Genomic DNA, 16,160 nt, shown 5'->3' with positions numbered 1-16,160 from the left:
AGGAAGGAAGGAAGGAAGGAAGGAAGGAAGGAAGGAAGGAAGGAAGGAAGGAAGGGAAGAAGCAAGGGAGTGAGTGAGGGAGGGAGATTGACTTTTCCTACTTGGTTCAGTAGGAGCTTTAAGTTGGCATGACATTTTACTCCTACATTCTTTTTAATTAAAAAAAAACCTGACAGCCTTTTCCATGTGACAAGGATTTGTCAAATGACAGTCTTTATTTGGGAATTAGCTATTTAAGTCAAGGTACTTCCAGTAGTTTAATTGGATAGCGACTCTCCTAGAGGAGAGACCACTTGAAAAGCCCAAATTCTATAGTCATCATTGATTCAATTGCTTTAGGAAACAAAATACCTTCAGAAATTTTCTCCCTTGGGATAAAAGTGTTGTGTTGACTGCATTTTGTAATTGAGAGAAAGGAGAGGTGAGTAGTGAATATGAGAGCTAACTACTTCTGTGGTTTTGTGGACACTTCCATGGATAATTCCACAGTTTAGCTCCCCCACTGCCCAACCTGCCCTTTTGGCTCTTCTTCCTCTGCTTTTCCTTATTACTCTGAGGCTGCAGATCCTCCAGAGCATTGTGAGGCTGATGCACCAGTCTCTGTCCTTTACCATTGTATTTGGTGTGGTTGCTTCCTCACTTCATTTTATCCATCAGTGGCCTTCATTTTATTTTGAAATCCCAGGAAGTTCTTAAATCTCTCTAATTGCTTTGTTCCGATTCTCCTTTACTCACATTAATTAGGAAAAGGGGAGCAATTGTGAGCGCCATGTCTGTGAATTTGAATTGGAATTATTCTGTAGTTATTTAAAAAATTCATCAGATATACTTTATTTTCATTGTTACTCTACATTGTGCAGTTGATTTCAGAGTGGTTGGAAAGGAAAGATGTCTTTACCTTACTCTCATTAACTGTGGGTCTTTTGTAAAAATTATCTTGATAAGAAGAGAAAGAGGGAGAGAGGGGAGACTTTATATCTTATTTATAACATGATTAAAAGTATGTCTCTGTTATTAATCATAATAAAATTTTAAATAAAACACATGTATTTAATACTGTAATATACTGGCGAAAAGTATACTGCATGGAGATAAGCATTATTCCAACAATGCAAGTTTGCTTAATATTAGATGTGATAGAAAGCTTTTTGATTTTTTTTTTTTTAATTTACAAGACAGAACAGGAGAATAGTTTATTGAAGTGATTTCTAGCTCACTTAGATAGGGTAGGGAAGATAAACACATCTCAGCACATTCATTTTAAACTTGAAGAGGGGTATGTTTGGGGCATTTAATTGTCCAAAATTAGATAAGCTAATCATTGAATAAATAAATAAAATTAACTGCCTTTTTCTTACTCATACCTGGGCCTATAAGAAAATATGCTTACATAATCCAAACATTTCTCTTTAGGAAATATGTGTTTACTTATATATATGTAGTTTTTTTCTTTGAAACGTGATGTGATTGCTTCTGGGACACTATTTGTGTCTCTTGTTCAAAGAAGGAAGTCTTGTAGATTAGTTTATATTCAAAACATCATCCCAACCATTGCCCAGGGCTAAGTACTTTCATGGTGTCTCTTGCTTTTGCTGTCATTACAAAAGAGCCAGCTACAAATTGATCTGTTTACTTGAAAGAAACTGTATCAGAAACATGGGTCTTAACTTTTCCTGGATTATTTTTCCCCTAAAGACAACCCAGTGAAATATGACTAGTTTATTATTGCCTCATGACAATGTTTAAGGAGAACTAGAATGAAGATGGTTCTGTGGACAGGTAATGCTGATTTGTCCAACACTTTGTTATTCTTGCTGGCTTCATCAGAGCACTTGTAGTTAATGAACAAGATGATATTCTTTCCTTTATGATGATAATTGGTTAATGGTGATAGAAAATAATGATTTTTAAGACTATTCATCATATAGTGGATATTCTATCAGATAACCTGAGAAAAGCCAGCAGATAATCTTAGAAAATACCCCAAAGATATTGAGATTAAATTAAAATTTGGATAGAGGAATAAGCACTTAAAGTCTACACGAAAATGAAGTAAATAAACAACTAAAACAGTACCTTGTATTAGTGAGCATTTACTATGTGCCAAACATCACTTTTATCCCTTTATGTCTAACAAATTGCTTCATCCTTATAGCCTACATTTTTTTATAACTTATAGTTTAAAAAAATTTGGGTATCAATTGCTATTCCAAATTCAAAGATGGATAAGCTGAGGCATGGAGGGATTAAATAATTTACACTAGGGTCACCCTGCTAATGTGAAAGAGAAGATATATTATCATTAATGTTGGAAATAAATATAAAAATGACAGAAACACTGATATTTAGTGATAGGCTCAGGAGCAGAATCAATAAATATGTGGCTCTGTGACTAAAGTAGTTCTTGCACTGAATATTGGGTCTGTCGGTAACTTATGCATGACCTTAAAAGAGTACATTTATTTTTAGCAAATATAAAATGAGTATAAAAACATCTTCACAGGGTCAATCTGAGTATATATTATAAAAGTGCATAGAAAATGCAAAGACAGATCCTAGCTCATTACAAATGGTCAGTACAAGTTGACTATATTTGTTCTTATGCCAGTTAGTACCAATAAACTCACAGCTGTGCTCCCTCATGGGGAAAAAATAGTATCTCATTCTCAGAATTTTGTATGTGGTAGTGTAATAACATGCCATTTGGACTCCCAACTTCTTTTAATAGAAGGAGTAGATGTCATGAAATCCAGATTCATCTGGTGTGTATGCGTGTGTGTGTGTGTGTATGTGGGAGTGTGTATTTGTATCTATCTTGTGCATCTAATTTTTGTACCAAATACAATTGCTCAACTCTTGACTTTACATTTAAAATTTTTGTTGTTGGCTGTTTTAACATTTTAGTATTGTTTCCGTGGAAGCTGCCAAGAAACCAGTGACTACCCAAATAGACCAAATTGTCAGTCAGAAAAAAATTGCAGTGGACATGGGGTATGTAATATTTCCTCTAATTTTATATATAGTGTTTAAAATCCATGTCAGTAACTTTTTCCAGGATAGTAATAAGGTTCAGAATTATTTGATGTGGAAATTTCTTTTAGAAACTTACAGTTAAATAAGGAAAGTGGATTCCATTACATATACATATGATTTATGTGTTGAGGTTATTATAGGCCTCATGAGCTAATAAACTTTGAACTCTGTACAAAAGTGCAGTATGCAACATACTCCAGTATGAAATTTTGGTGATGGGTTTACTGAAGATTACAAATGTATGTTTATATATGCTTATATAAATTTTGCTTATAATTGAATGTGTATATACTGATATGTTTAAACACACTTAATGTATTTATATTACACATATTACTTATAATCTTTTTGTGAGAGCAGAATGTCTTGTCCATTCAGATCTCTTTTGTCCTTTAATAGCTTCAGTTTATTTCCATGTATGTCTCTTCCATACTATATTTGAAAACTCATTTACCAATGGACTTTTAGATAATGTCAAATTTTTACTTAACTAATGTAAATAATAGTGTAATGGATGTTGTTGTACATTCACCTTTGCACAATTACCTGATTTCTTAAATTGTTAGCAATGAAATGTGATGGGTCAAATTTATGCACCACTTAAATTTTCACAAATACTATGTTTTTTAGAAATATTTTACCAGTTTTTGCTCTCACCTATCATGAATGAAAATGTGCATTTTCTCAAATTCTAGCCAGACTAGCTTCTTAGTTTTTAAAATTTCTTCTCACATGCTGAATCTATTGTTAATTTGTATTTAGTTAAGAAATAAAGATACAGTTCTTAAGCATGTATGTATCCTTATATTTGCCATTTACATTTCTATTTGTCCATCCATTGTGAAATTATCTACCAGGGTGTAGAAATTTTGTAAATTTTTCCAAGTTTGCATTTGGCTTTAACTTTGTGGCTAGTGTCTCCTGCCATATTGATGCTTCATATTTTATATAATAATCCAGGAAAAAAGTGACCTGCCTGCATGATTTGTATCAAAATTTTCTTCCAAATCACTTTCATGTCCCACATTAGCGGTTTCTTTTCTGTTTTTTTTTCCCTTTCTTATGTAGTTTAAATTTAATTTCTGTATCAGTCTATGTCTAGATTCTCTATTCTGCTTCTGACCCTTTTGACTCATCCACCAGATCACATTTATAGATATTTTCTAGCCTTCCGATTTCTAGCAAAATACATTTTGGTATCTGTGTCTGGTTAAGAAAGCTTTTTCCTTTACGTTTTTCCCCCCATTTTTTGTAAAAGTTGGCTCTTATCACAGGCATTTTTTAAAATCTAGCACAATTCATAATATAAGTCAACTCTCATTATTTTATAATTTCTAGCTTCATAATTTCTATGCCTTTTTAGAATAAGGCATTTTCATTGTATCAGAATGCTATTATTATTTAAAAATAAGAGACAAATAAGTATCTATGACATTGAACAGATATTGCAATGACATTTATTATATTACATTTTATTGTAAAAATTATTTTCCACATTAAAGTAAAAACTGTATATATAAAGTGATCATATTTTAATAACTTACATTGACTAGCAGTCACAAATAATGCATTTAATTTTTACATTGTACCTAAAATGTTCTAATTTTTTGTTTGGTTTTGGTTTTAGGTTTGCAATAATTTGCTTAATTGTCACTGTGATGTTGGATATTCTCCTCCAAACTGTGAACCAACACCATCATCACCAGGAGGAAGTTATGATGATGGGTTTTGGTATCCAGAGAGTTAGTATCTAGATCAGTGTGCTTCAGTAGAGCTTTCTGTACTTACAGAAATGGTCTTCACTGACTATGTGGCTGTTGATCACCTGACATGTCAATAGTGCAACTAAAGAACTAAAATTTCCATTTTATTTTACTTTATTTAATTTAAATTTAAGTAGCCATTTGTGGCTAGTGGCAGCTATATTAAACAGTACAGCTCTAGATCATACTGTCCATCAAAATTTTGTATATGCTTTTAGTTCCAATCAAGAAGCGAACATGCTAATAGACCTCCCTTTATTTTTAACCATGGTTCCCAAAACATTTCTGTTTATACAGCAGAGTTTTATAGATAAGTATGGTTAAATTACAGAATAGGTGATAGTTTTACTATATACTCTGTATATTCCAAGGATGTTAACTATCGTAATGTGCTAGTTGCATCTTTCAAATGACCATACTTTGAAAGGTAAAAGTAACAAAATCTATAACCACAGCATATGGATAATAGATGGTATGAAACATTTTTAAATTTATTTGGTGAACATTCATGAACATTTGTTCATGTTCTTCATAGCATATTCATTTGTTCTAAATACTATAATGTAAAAATCTCATAAGAATATAATTCCATTAATATCTTTCCATCTTTTGTGCTTTTGTAATTATGCATATATGTTTATATAAACCTGACAATACATTATTATGTTTGCCTTAAACAGCCAGTGGAAAGTTAAAGATTTTTTAATATAAATACTTCCATTTACCCATCCATTTACTGTTTTCAAGGACTTTTCAACTCTTCCAGCAAATTCCTATTTCCATGTGGGTCATTTTCTTTCTCACTGAAAAACTTCCTTTAAAAAAAAAAATATATATGTATACACACACACACACACACACACACACACACACACACATCTTGTGGTGACCAATTATTCTCTGGTTTTGTCTTTAAAATATTTTTATAAAATGTCTCAAATTGTGAAGTAGAATTCTTCATTGATAATTTTTACTTTCAGCAGTTCAAAGATGTAATTCAATTGTATCCTTAGTCTCATTTTAGGTCTTTCTCTATTTTGAATTTATTTTTGGGTATGGTGTCAGAAAGTGGTCCATTATCATTCCTCTGCATGTTGCTGTCCAGTACTTCCGACACCATTTGTTGAAGAGACTGTTTTTTTTTTTTTTTCCATTAGATATTCTTTCCTGCTTTGTCGAAGATTAGTTGACCATAGAGTTGTGGGTCCTTTTCTGGGTTCTCTATTCTGTTCCATTGATCTCTGTGTCTGTTTTTGTGCCAGTACCATATTATCTTCACTACAGCTTTGTAATATAGCTTGAAGTCTGGAATTGTGATGCCTCCAGGTTTGCTTTTCTTTTTCAAGTTTGCTTTGGCTATTTAGGGTCTTTTGTGGTTCCATACAGGTTTTAGGATTGTTTGTTCTAGCTCTGTGAAAAATCCTGTTGGTATTTTGATAGGGATTGCATTAAATGTGTAGATTGTTTTGGGTAGTATAGACATTTTAACAATATTTGTTATTGCAATCCATGAGCATGGAATGCTTTTCCATTTGTGTCCTCTTCAATTTCTTTCATCAGTGTTCTATAGTTTTCAGAGTATAGGTCTTTCACCTCTTTGGTTAGGTTTATTCCTAGGTATCTTATTGTTTTTGGTGTGATTGTAAATGGGTCAGTTCCTTGATCTCTATCTGATTCTTCATTATTGGTATATAGGAATGCAACAGAATTCTGTATGTTGATTTTATATCCTGCAATTTTGCTGAATTCCTGTATCAGTTCCAGCAATTTTTGGGTGGAGTCTTTTGGGTTTTCTACATAGAGTATCATGTTGTCTGCAAATAGTGCAAGTTTGACTTCTTCCTGGGCTATTTGGATGCCTTTTATATCTTTTTGTTCTCTGATTGCTGAGTCTAAGACTTCTAGTATTATATTAAACAAGAATGGTGAAAGTGGACATAGTTCTTATTCCTGACCATAGAGAAAAAGCTCTAAGTTATTCCCCATTGGGGATAATATTAGCTGTGTGTCTTTTGTTTTTGGCCTTTATGATGTTGAGATATGTTCCATCTATCCCCACTTTGTTGAGGATTTTTATCAAGAATGGATGCTGTACTTTGTCAAATGCTTTTTCTGAATCTATTGAGAGGATCATATGGTTCTTATCCTTTCTTTTATTAGTGTGGAATATCATGTTCATTGATTTGCAAATAATGAACCACCTTGCAGCTCAGAAATAAATCTCACTTTATTGTAGTGAATAATTCATTTAATGTATTGTTGAATTCAATTTGCTAGTATCTTCTTGAGAATTTTTGCATCCATGTTCATCAGAGATATTGGCCTGTAATTCTCCCCTTTAGTGGAGTCTTTGGTTTTGGAATCAAGGTAACACTGGCCTTGTAGAATGAGTTTGAAAAATTTCCTTCCATTTCTATTTTTTGGAACAGTTTGAGAAGTATAGGTATTAATTCTTCTTTAAATGTCTGGTAGAATTTCCCTGGAAGCCATTTGGCCCTGGACTTTTGTTTGTTGGAAGATTTTTGATTACTGCTTCAATTTTTTTGCTAAGGGTCTGTTCAATTTTCTGTTTTTTTTTTTCCTGTTTTAGTTTTAGCAGTTTGTGTTTCTAGGAATTTACCCATTATTTCTTCCAGATTCCCCTTTTGTTGGCATATAATTTTTCATAATATTCCTTTATAATTGTTTACATTTCTGTGGTGGTCATTGTGATCTCTCTTCTCTCATTTGTGATTTTATTTATTTGGGCCCTTTCTCTTTTCTTTTTGATATGTCTGGTGAGGGGTTTATCAATTAATTCCTTCAAAGAAACAACTCTTAATTTTGTCAATCTGTTCTACCTTTTTTTTCTATGTCATTTATTTTTGTTCCAATCCTTATTATTTCCCTTTCACTTCTGACTTTAGGCTTCATTTGTTGTTCTTTTCTAGCTCATTTGGGTGTGGTTAGGTTGTGTCTATGAGACTTTTCTTGCTTCTTGAGGTAGGCCTGTATTGCTATATACTCCCCTCTTAGGACTGCCTTGGTTGCATCCCAAAGGTTCTGGACTATGGTGTTTTCATTTTCATTTGCTTCCATGTGTTTTTTTAATTCTACTTTAATTTCCTGGTTCACCCATTCATTCTTCAGTAGGATGTTCTTTAATCTCCACGTATTTGTGGTCTTTCCTAATTTTTTCTTGTGGTTGACTTCAAGTTTCATAGTGAGTGATCTGAAAATATGCACGGTTGATCTCAGTCTTTTTGTACTTATTGAGGGCTGATTTATGACACAGTATGTGATCTATTCTAGAGAATGTCCTATGTACACTTGAAAAGAATGTATATTCTGTTGCTTTAGGATGAAATGCTCTGAATATATCTGTTAAGTCCATCTGGTCCACTGTGTTATTTAAAGCCATTTTTTCTTTTTTGATTATCTGTTTAGATGATCTGCCCATTGCTGTATGTGGGTTGTTAAAATCGCCTATATTATTGTATATTATCAATGAGTTCCTCTATGTTTGTTATTATTTTATGTATTTTCGTGCTCCCAAATTGGGGGCATAAATATTTATGATTCTTAGATCTTCTTGTTTTCCATATAGTGTCCTTCTTCATCTCTTGTTTAAGTCTTTGGTTTAAGATCTAGTTTGTCTGATTTAAGTATGGTAACTCCGGCTTTCTTTTGATGCTATTAGCATGATAGATGGTGCTCCATCCTCTCACTTTCAATCTACAGTTGTCTTTAGGTCTAAAATGAGTCTCTTGTAGGCAGCGTATAGATGGGTCTTGTTTTGTTATCCATTCTGCTACCCTGTGTCTTTTGAGTGGAGCATATAGTTCATTTACATTCAGAGTGATTATTGATAGATATGAATTTAGTGTAATGGTATTACCTGTAAAGTTGTTGTTTCTGAAGATTTTCTCTGTTCCTTTCTAGTCTTTGTTGCTGTTGGTCTTTCTTTCCCACCCTTTAACATTTCTTGCAGGGCTGGTTTAGTGGTCACAAACTCCTTTAGTTTTTGTTTGTCTGGAAAACTCTTTATTTCTCCCTCTATTCTGAATGACCCTTGCTGGATAGAATATTCTTGGCTTCGTGTTTTTCTCATTCAGCACATTGAGTATATCATGCTACTTTCTTTGGTTTGCCAGTTTCTGTGGAGAAATCTGCTGCTAACCAGGTTTGCCTTCCCTGGTAGGTCAGAGATTTCTTTTCCCTGGTTGCTTTCAGGATTCTTTCCTTATCTCTGTATTTTACAAATTTTGCCAAGATATGTCTTGGTGTTGGCTGTCTTTTGTTGATTTTGATGTGAGTTCTCTGTGTCTCCTGGATTTTGGTGTCTGTTTCTTTCCCCAGATTAAGGAAGTTTTCAGATATAATCTTCTCAAATAAACCTTCTGCCCTTTTTCCTCCCTCTCTTCTTCTGGGATTGCTATGATATGAATGTTATTAAGCTTTATAGTCACTGAGTTCCCTAAGTCTACATTTGTGATCCAATATTTTTCTTTCCCTCTTCTTTTTGCCTTCATTATTTTTCATAATTTTATCTTCTGTATCACTTATTCATTCCTCTATTTCTTCCATCCTTGTGGTCATTACATCCAGTTGGTTTTGCATCTTGGTAATAGAATTTTTTATTTCGGCCTGACCAGTTTTTAGGTCTTTTATCTTTATGGTAAAGGTCTCTCTGTTTTTTTCTATGCTTTTTCTCAAGTCCAGCTAGTATCTAATGTTTGTTGTTTTAAATTCTGGTTCAGGCATATTACTTATATCTATTTTCATTAGATCCCTGGCCATGACCTTTTCTTGTTCTTTCTTTTGGTATGAATTCTCCATTTTGGCGTTTTTGTCTATGACTCTGTCTTTTGTGTGTTAGGAAAGCCTGTGTGTAATTGTATGTATTTCTACTAGAGCTGAAGCTTTGTAGCATTCTGTGATCAGTAGACCTGGTGTATGTATGTGTGGGTGGTTGTGTTGGTCTTCTGGAGGAGGGGCCCACTACTACTCTGGCTCTCAAACACACTTTCCCTAGTAAAAAAGACACCTGAAGAGCACAGTGGGGCATGGCTTGGTGCACACAGCTCAAGCCTCCACTGTGTGTGCTGTGCTACTAGCTGAAGTCTATCTGTGCTGATGGGAAGGGTGAAAAATGGCATCTGCCCACTCTTTTTCCTGGAGAGGGGAGTTTGTGCCTGCTGTTGTTCAGGAAGCCCTCACAGAAGAGTGAACTATCTCCCCTCTTTGCCCTAGGCTTACATCAGATCCTTGCCTTCACCCTGTCTGTGTCCCAGCCATCTGCCCAGTGCTCCTGTGTTTTATATCAGGCACACAGCTGGGTTTCAAAACTCCATATTTAAGGACATGGTGTGGCGCGGGCCCACACTGATCCTCTGGGGGAGGGTTTCACTGCACCGTGGCTGATATTGGTTTGTCCTAGAGCAGCAGTCACATGACAGTGCAGGGGCTCAGATTTTATAGTAAAGTGTAGCAAAAAGTGGGCATCGAGGTTAGCTGCCCTCAGCAGGCATCTCTGCCCCTATGCTAATGGAAGGGGCAGATCAATGGCGCCTGACATCTTTCTTGTCCCCTGAGAGGCTCTGCTGCCTCTCCCAAATGCACTCCAACTGTGTCTCCCAGTGTGACCTAGGAGATCCTCAGAGCAGCTGTCTGCTCCCAGGCCTCTGCCCTCCTTCTCCACAGGAGCACTGTTACCCCACCAGGCTCCGCCCTGGTGATGATTCAGACTTCTAAAACTTTAGACTTTTGGCTCCATTGACTTGTAAAAATTTTTGATAATCAGCCCCTCTTGTTTTCCCAGTCAATGGTTTCAGGGAAGTGTTTTTCTTGTGCAATCCCCTGCATGCTGCTTTATCTCTCTCTCTCTCTTATCTCCATGATCAGGACTCCCTCTGCTCCACAGCACCCATGATTCTTTTCTCCCCCAGATCACATCTCTGCACCTCCTAACTTCCATGATGGGGCCTCTTTTCTCCCTCTAGTTGTGCAGTTCTTTCTCTCACTCCTCAGATCAATTTCCTGGGTGTTTAGAATTATTTGGTAATTATCTAGCTGAGTTCAAGGGAGGAGGCAAGCATAAAGTCCTCCAACTACTCTGCCATCTAAACTCCTCCCTCTATTTGATATTTTTCTTTCTACTTTCTTGCCTTATGTTATAAATGTCTCTCTTAGAACAGTTTTTGCTGTGTCCCAAAGGTTTTGAACTGGTGTGTTTTCATATTCATTTGTTTCTATGTACTTTTTGATATCTTGTTTTATTTCTGATTGTTCCCTTTATGATTACATAGTGTCCCCTTTGTCTCTTGATATAGTCTTTGTTTAAAGTTTATTTTGTCTTATATATTGTATTGCTACCATAGCTTTCTTTTCACATCCATTTGCGTGTTCAATGTTTCTCTGTCCTCTAGCTTTCAATCTGCAGGTGTCTTTAGGTCTGAAACAAATCTCTTATAGGCAACACACAGATGGGTCTTTTTTTTTTAATTATTCATTCTATCACCTATATCTTTTGATTAGAGCATTTAGTCCATTTAAATTAAAAGTAATTATTGATAGATATCGCCATTTTATTACTTGTTTTGTCTTTGTTTCTGAGGATTTTGTCTGATACTTTCTTGTCTTTCTTTCTGTCTTTCATGGTTTGCTGGTTACCTTTAGTGATATATTTGGATTTCTTTCTCTTTATTCTTTGCATATATATTAATGGTTTTTGACTTGTCATTACCATTAGGTTTATATATAACATCTTCTGCATTATAGCGATCTATATTATGTTCATGGTTATTTAAGTTTGAACCCATTCTTACTCCTCTCCTCCCCATGTTTTAGGTATATGGTGTCATATTTTACATTCTTTAGTTTGTGAGTTCTTTGGCTGATTTCTTTTAAAAATTTATTTATTTTAGAGAGAGAAAGAGAGACAGCAGGGGAAAGGGAGATGGAGAGGGAGAGAATCCCAAGCAGACTCTGCACTGAGAGCAGAGCCTGATGCGGGGCTCGATCTTATGACTCTGAGATCATGACCTGAGCTGAAACCAAGAGTTGGATATGGCTGATTTTTTTAATAGAAATATTCATTTTTACTACTTTTGTGTTTCCTACCTTCATACTGTCATTTTTGGTCTTTTCTTTTCACCCAGAGAGTCCCTTTTAATACTTTTTGCAAGGCTTGTTTAGTGGTCATGAACTTCTTTAGTTTTTGTTTGTCTGGGAAACACTTTCTCTCTCCTTCTGTTCTGAATGATAGCCTTGATGGATAGAGTATTCTTGGCTGCAGGTTTTTCCTAGTCAGCACTTTGAATATATCATCCCACTCTTTTCTGGTTTGGAAAGTTTCTGCTGAAAGTACTGCTGAGATAGCCTTATGGTATATTTTTGTATGTAGCTTTCTTCTTTTGTCTTGCTGTTGTTAGTATTTTTTTAAATCAGTATATTTTCTCAATTTAATTACAATATGCCTTGTTGTGGGTCTACTTTTGTTGATTTTATTGGGGGTCTTCTGTACCTCCTGGATCTGGATATCTGTTTTCTTCCTCAGATTAGGGAAGTTTTCAGCTATTATTTCTTCAAATAAATTCTCTACCCATTTTTCTCTCTCTCCTTCTGGGACTCCTATAGTACGAATGTTATTACATTTGACGAAGTCACAAAGTCACGGAATTCCTGAAGTCTATTCTAGTTTTGTATAATTCTTTTTTTTGTTTTTAACTTTTTTGTTCAGCTTGATTACCCTCCATTACTGTCTTCTAGGTCATTAATTTGTTCCTCCACTTGTTCCAGCCTGCTGTTCATTCCATCAACTGTGTTTCTCATTTCATTTATTGAGCCTTTTATCTGTGCTATGTTACTTCTTATCTCTCTGTTAATGGTCTCGCTGATGTCCTCCACTCTTTTCTTAGGTCCAGTGAGTATCCTTATGATTGTGGTTTTAAATTCTCCATCAGGCAGTTACTTATATCTGTTTTGCTTAGATCTCCAGCCATACCTTGTCCTGTTCTTTCATCTGGCACAAATTCCTCTGTCTTCTCATGTTGTCTAATTCTCTGTGCCTGTTTCTGTGTGTTAGGAATGTCAGCTATGTCTCCTGTTCTTGAAGGTAAGGGCTTTATGAAGAAGAGGTCTTGTAATGCCCTGAAATTTAGTGTCTCCCTGTTCTTCAGGGCCTGGCACTTCTAGAAGTATCTCCAATGTATGCTGCATGTGTTCTGCTGGCCATTTTTATCCTTCTGGCCAGTCATCTGCAGAAGCTCTCTTTGCCTGTTGTGGGCAGTGTTTGGTCCCAGGCTTGAATGTGACACATTTTAACTAGGTGTGCTCTGGTCTGCTTGTGAAATGAGACCTGTCACTGCCACTGATGGAACTGAGGTCTTGCAAAACTCCTGGATCAGGAGACAAGCTGTTGGCAGGGGTTTGGCTGATCTTCTGAGGAAAGAGGCCACTGTGCTTGGACTGAGGCAAGTATGAGTGGGAAGGGAATTTCTTCAGGATCATAAGAAAGTGGGGCTTTGTATAAGCCAGTTAGGTAACAAGTGTTGGTACTGGTTCTGCACATGACCCCGTGTTTATGCTGAGGGATGGGGAGGGAAATGGTATATGCCAGTTCCAGTATTCCCAGAAGGGCCTCTCTGTTAATGGTGACTCTCTGGAAAACTCTCAGAGATGAGCAACTAAGCTTCCCACTGTGTGCGCCAGGCATTCTTCAGATTACTGTTTCCATTTTGTATGTCTGTGGGCTGTTTGCCCTGCCTTCTCTCCAAGAGCAGCCCCAATGCCTCTGGACTCTCCCAGAGCTAAACATCCTGACCTTTAAAACTATAGGCTTTAAGTCCTGCTGGTTGTAAGAACTCATGAAATTCAGGCCTTCTCACTTTCCAAGCCAATTACTATGGAAATTCAGTTTTCCTGTGTGCCCCCCTGTGTGCTAGTCTCTCTCTTACTCTTCTCCTCAACTGTGGCTCCCCCCGCCCACCACAATGGCCAAGATCCATTTCTCTCTGAAGTTGAATCTCCATATTTCCTACCTTCTTTAATGTGGCCTCTTCACTACCTTTAGTTGTGGAGTTTGTTCTATCTATCTTCAGATCAATTTCTGGGGTATTTAGGATGATTTGATAGTTATCTAGTTGTATTGTGGGATGATGCAAGCCTAGGATCTTCTCACACTGCTGCCATCTCCTGCAATCTCAAAATTAAAAACTTTTGTGCTGCAAATGATACAACAAGAAAGTGAAAGGCAAACTACAGAATGGGAGAACATATTTGCAAATATTATATCTCATATAGGACTTGTATTCAGAATATATAAAGAACACAAATTCATAATAAAAAGACAACTCAAATAAAATTAGGAAAGACTTAAATAAACACACCTCCATAGAAGATATATAAATGGCCATAGCCCATGAAAAGATGGTAAACATTCTAGGTAAATGAAAATTAAAACCACAATGAGATACTACTTCACATTCATTAGTATGATCATAATAAAAAATACAGGCACCATTTGTTAATGTGGATGTGAAGAAATTGAGATCTCCTTGGTGCTCTTTTTCCAGCACTGCTCCAACTCTGGTATCTCCTTTCCATTCTCAATTCAATAATCAGCTGTATAATTAGCTTTAGGCTAATATATAAGATATATATATATCTTATCTTTCTTGCCAAGAACTGCTGGGAATCTCCCTCTTAACACTTCTGCTGTCTCTAATCTACAGAGCATCTTTCTTGTCGGTGCCACACCCTGCAGAGACTAGCCTTTTCAACAGTTGTGAATTCTTTCCTCTGCCTTCTTCACTCGGTGGGAATGCTGTACTTTGCCTAGGACTTCAATTCTCTGTGTTGAGATGAGCAAATTGTATATAGGTAGAATTGGATTTTCATAAAATCTATGCCATGTTTTCTTTCCTTCAGATAAAGTTTTGAATTTCCTATTGAGTTCCAGAAATCATTTCTTTCATGTCTTTTGTCCTGTTTTATAATTTTATCATACAGGACTAGTTTGGCACCATTTAATGAAAACATTTTATCTTGACCAAAGTGGAAGCCTTATTTTCTTCCTTAGAATAATAGATATTGCCCAATTAATCCAGTAATGATTAGTCCAATTTTTTAAATCAGCCTTTGGAGTAATTAAGCACATAAGGAAGCTCCACTTCTAATGTGATATAATTTTTAGTTAAGGTGAATTGATGGAGAGTTGATCTTCTCTAATGGATGAGACAAGGAAGGAGAACTTGAAAAGTATTGAGTTCTACCATAGTGTAAGCCTGCTACATATTTGCTTAATTTCAATATTTTTGAATATATTTGCCAATTTTCTATAATACATGAAACATCCTGAGTCACTTTTTTGGAGTAAACCACTTCTTATAGTATAATTGGATTGGTCTGCATTTTGAAGTTAATAAGTTTTTGTTTTGGAGGGCATTAAATTCATTTGTGTTTAATATCCTCATGGTTGTTTTGGTGGTAATTCTGATTCATTAATTTAGTTTAGAGTATTTTAGTTGTCTGGCTTATTTCTTTTGACTAATTAAATTGAGATTTCATTGATTTTCCCAATTTCCCCTAATGCCTTCATAACACTTAGGGGAATATCTATTTTCTAATTAATATAGTCAAAATTAAAACAATATCACCTTATGCAGGTAATATGGAAATTTAACCTAGTTTATTATTATTGTTTTTTAAGAGTGAAATAGTTAAAGGGGATTAAAGTACACTTGATGAGCACGAATTATAGAATTATTGAATTGTTATATTGTACACTTGAAAGTAATTTAACACTGTAAATATACTTCAATAAAAAAAGGAAATTAAAATAAAATTTAAAAAGAACAAAAAATTTTAAAAATAAAAGTAAGTGCCAGTTATGGTAAAAACTTATTATATCATTTTTTTTTAATTTATTTTATTTTATTTTGTTATGTTAGTCACCATACAATAAATTATTAGATTTTGATGTAGTGATCCACAATATATTGTTTTCATATAACACCCAGTGCTCCATGCAGTACATGCCCTCCTTAATACCCATCACCAGGCTAACCATCCCCCCCCCTAACACCCTCAGTTTGTTTCTCAGAGTCCATAGTCTCTCACTGTTCATCTCCCCCTCCGATTCCCCCCCTTCATTTTTCCCTTCCTTATATTCCTTATGTTCCACAAATAAGTGAAACCATATGATAATTGACTTTCTCTGCTTGACTTCTTTCACTTAGCATAATCTCCAGTCTCATCCATGTTGTTGTAAAAGTTGGGTATTCATCCTTTCTGATGGCTGAGTAATATTTCATTGTATATATGGACCATACCTTCTTTTTTTTTTTTAATTTTTTTATTGTTATGTTAATCCCCATACATTAC

General features: G+C 35.2%; 1 protein-coding gene across 1 annotated transcript in view; it reads left to right on the top strand.

The window, feature by feature from the left end:
- The window catches only part of LOC116637752 (A disintegrin and metallopeptidase domain 3-like), a 145,093-nt gene that overhangs the window by 108,159 nt on the left and 20,774 nt on the right, over positions 1-16,160 (top strand). Inside the window, 2 exon segments of the mRNA XM_032413245.1 lie at positions 2,905-2,991; positions 4,661-4,793. Coding sequence (XP_032269136.1) covers positions 2,905-2,991; positions 4,661-4,793 — 220 coding nt within the window.

This window comes from Phoca vitulina, unplaced genomic scaffold (genome assembly GCF_004348235.1).
Source record: "Phoca vitulina isolate PV1807 unplaced genomic scaffold, GSC_HSeal_1.0 scaffold15, whole genome shotgun sequence".
Taxonomy (NCBI): Eukaryota; Metazoa; Chordata; class Mammalia; order Carnivora; family Phocidae; genus Phoca; species Phoca vitulina.
Note: the sequence above shows the minus strand (reverse complement) of the source record. Positions and strands in the feature narration are given on the sequence as shown.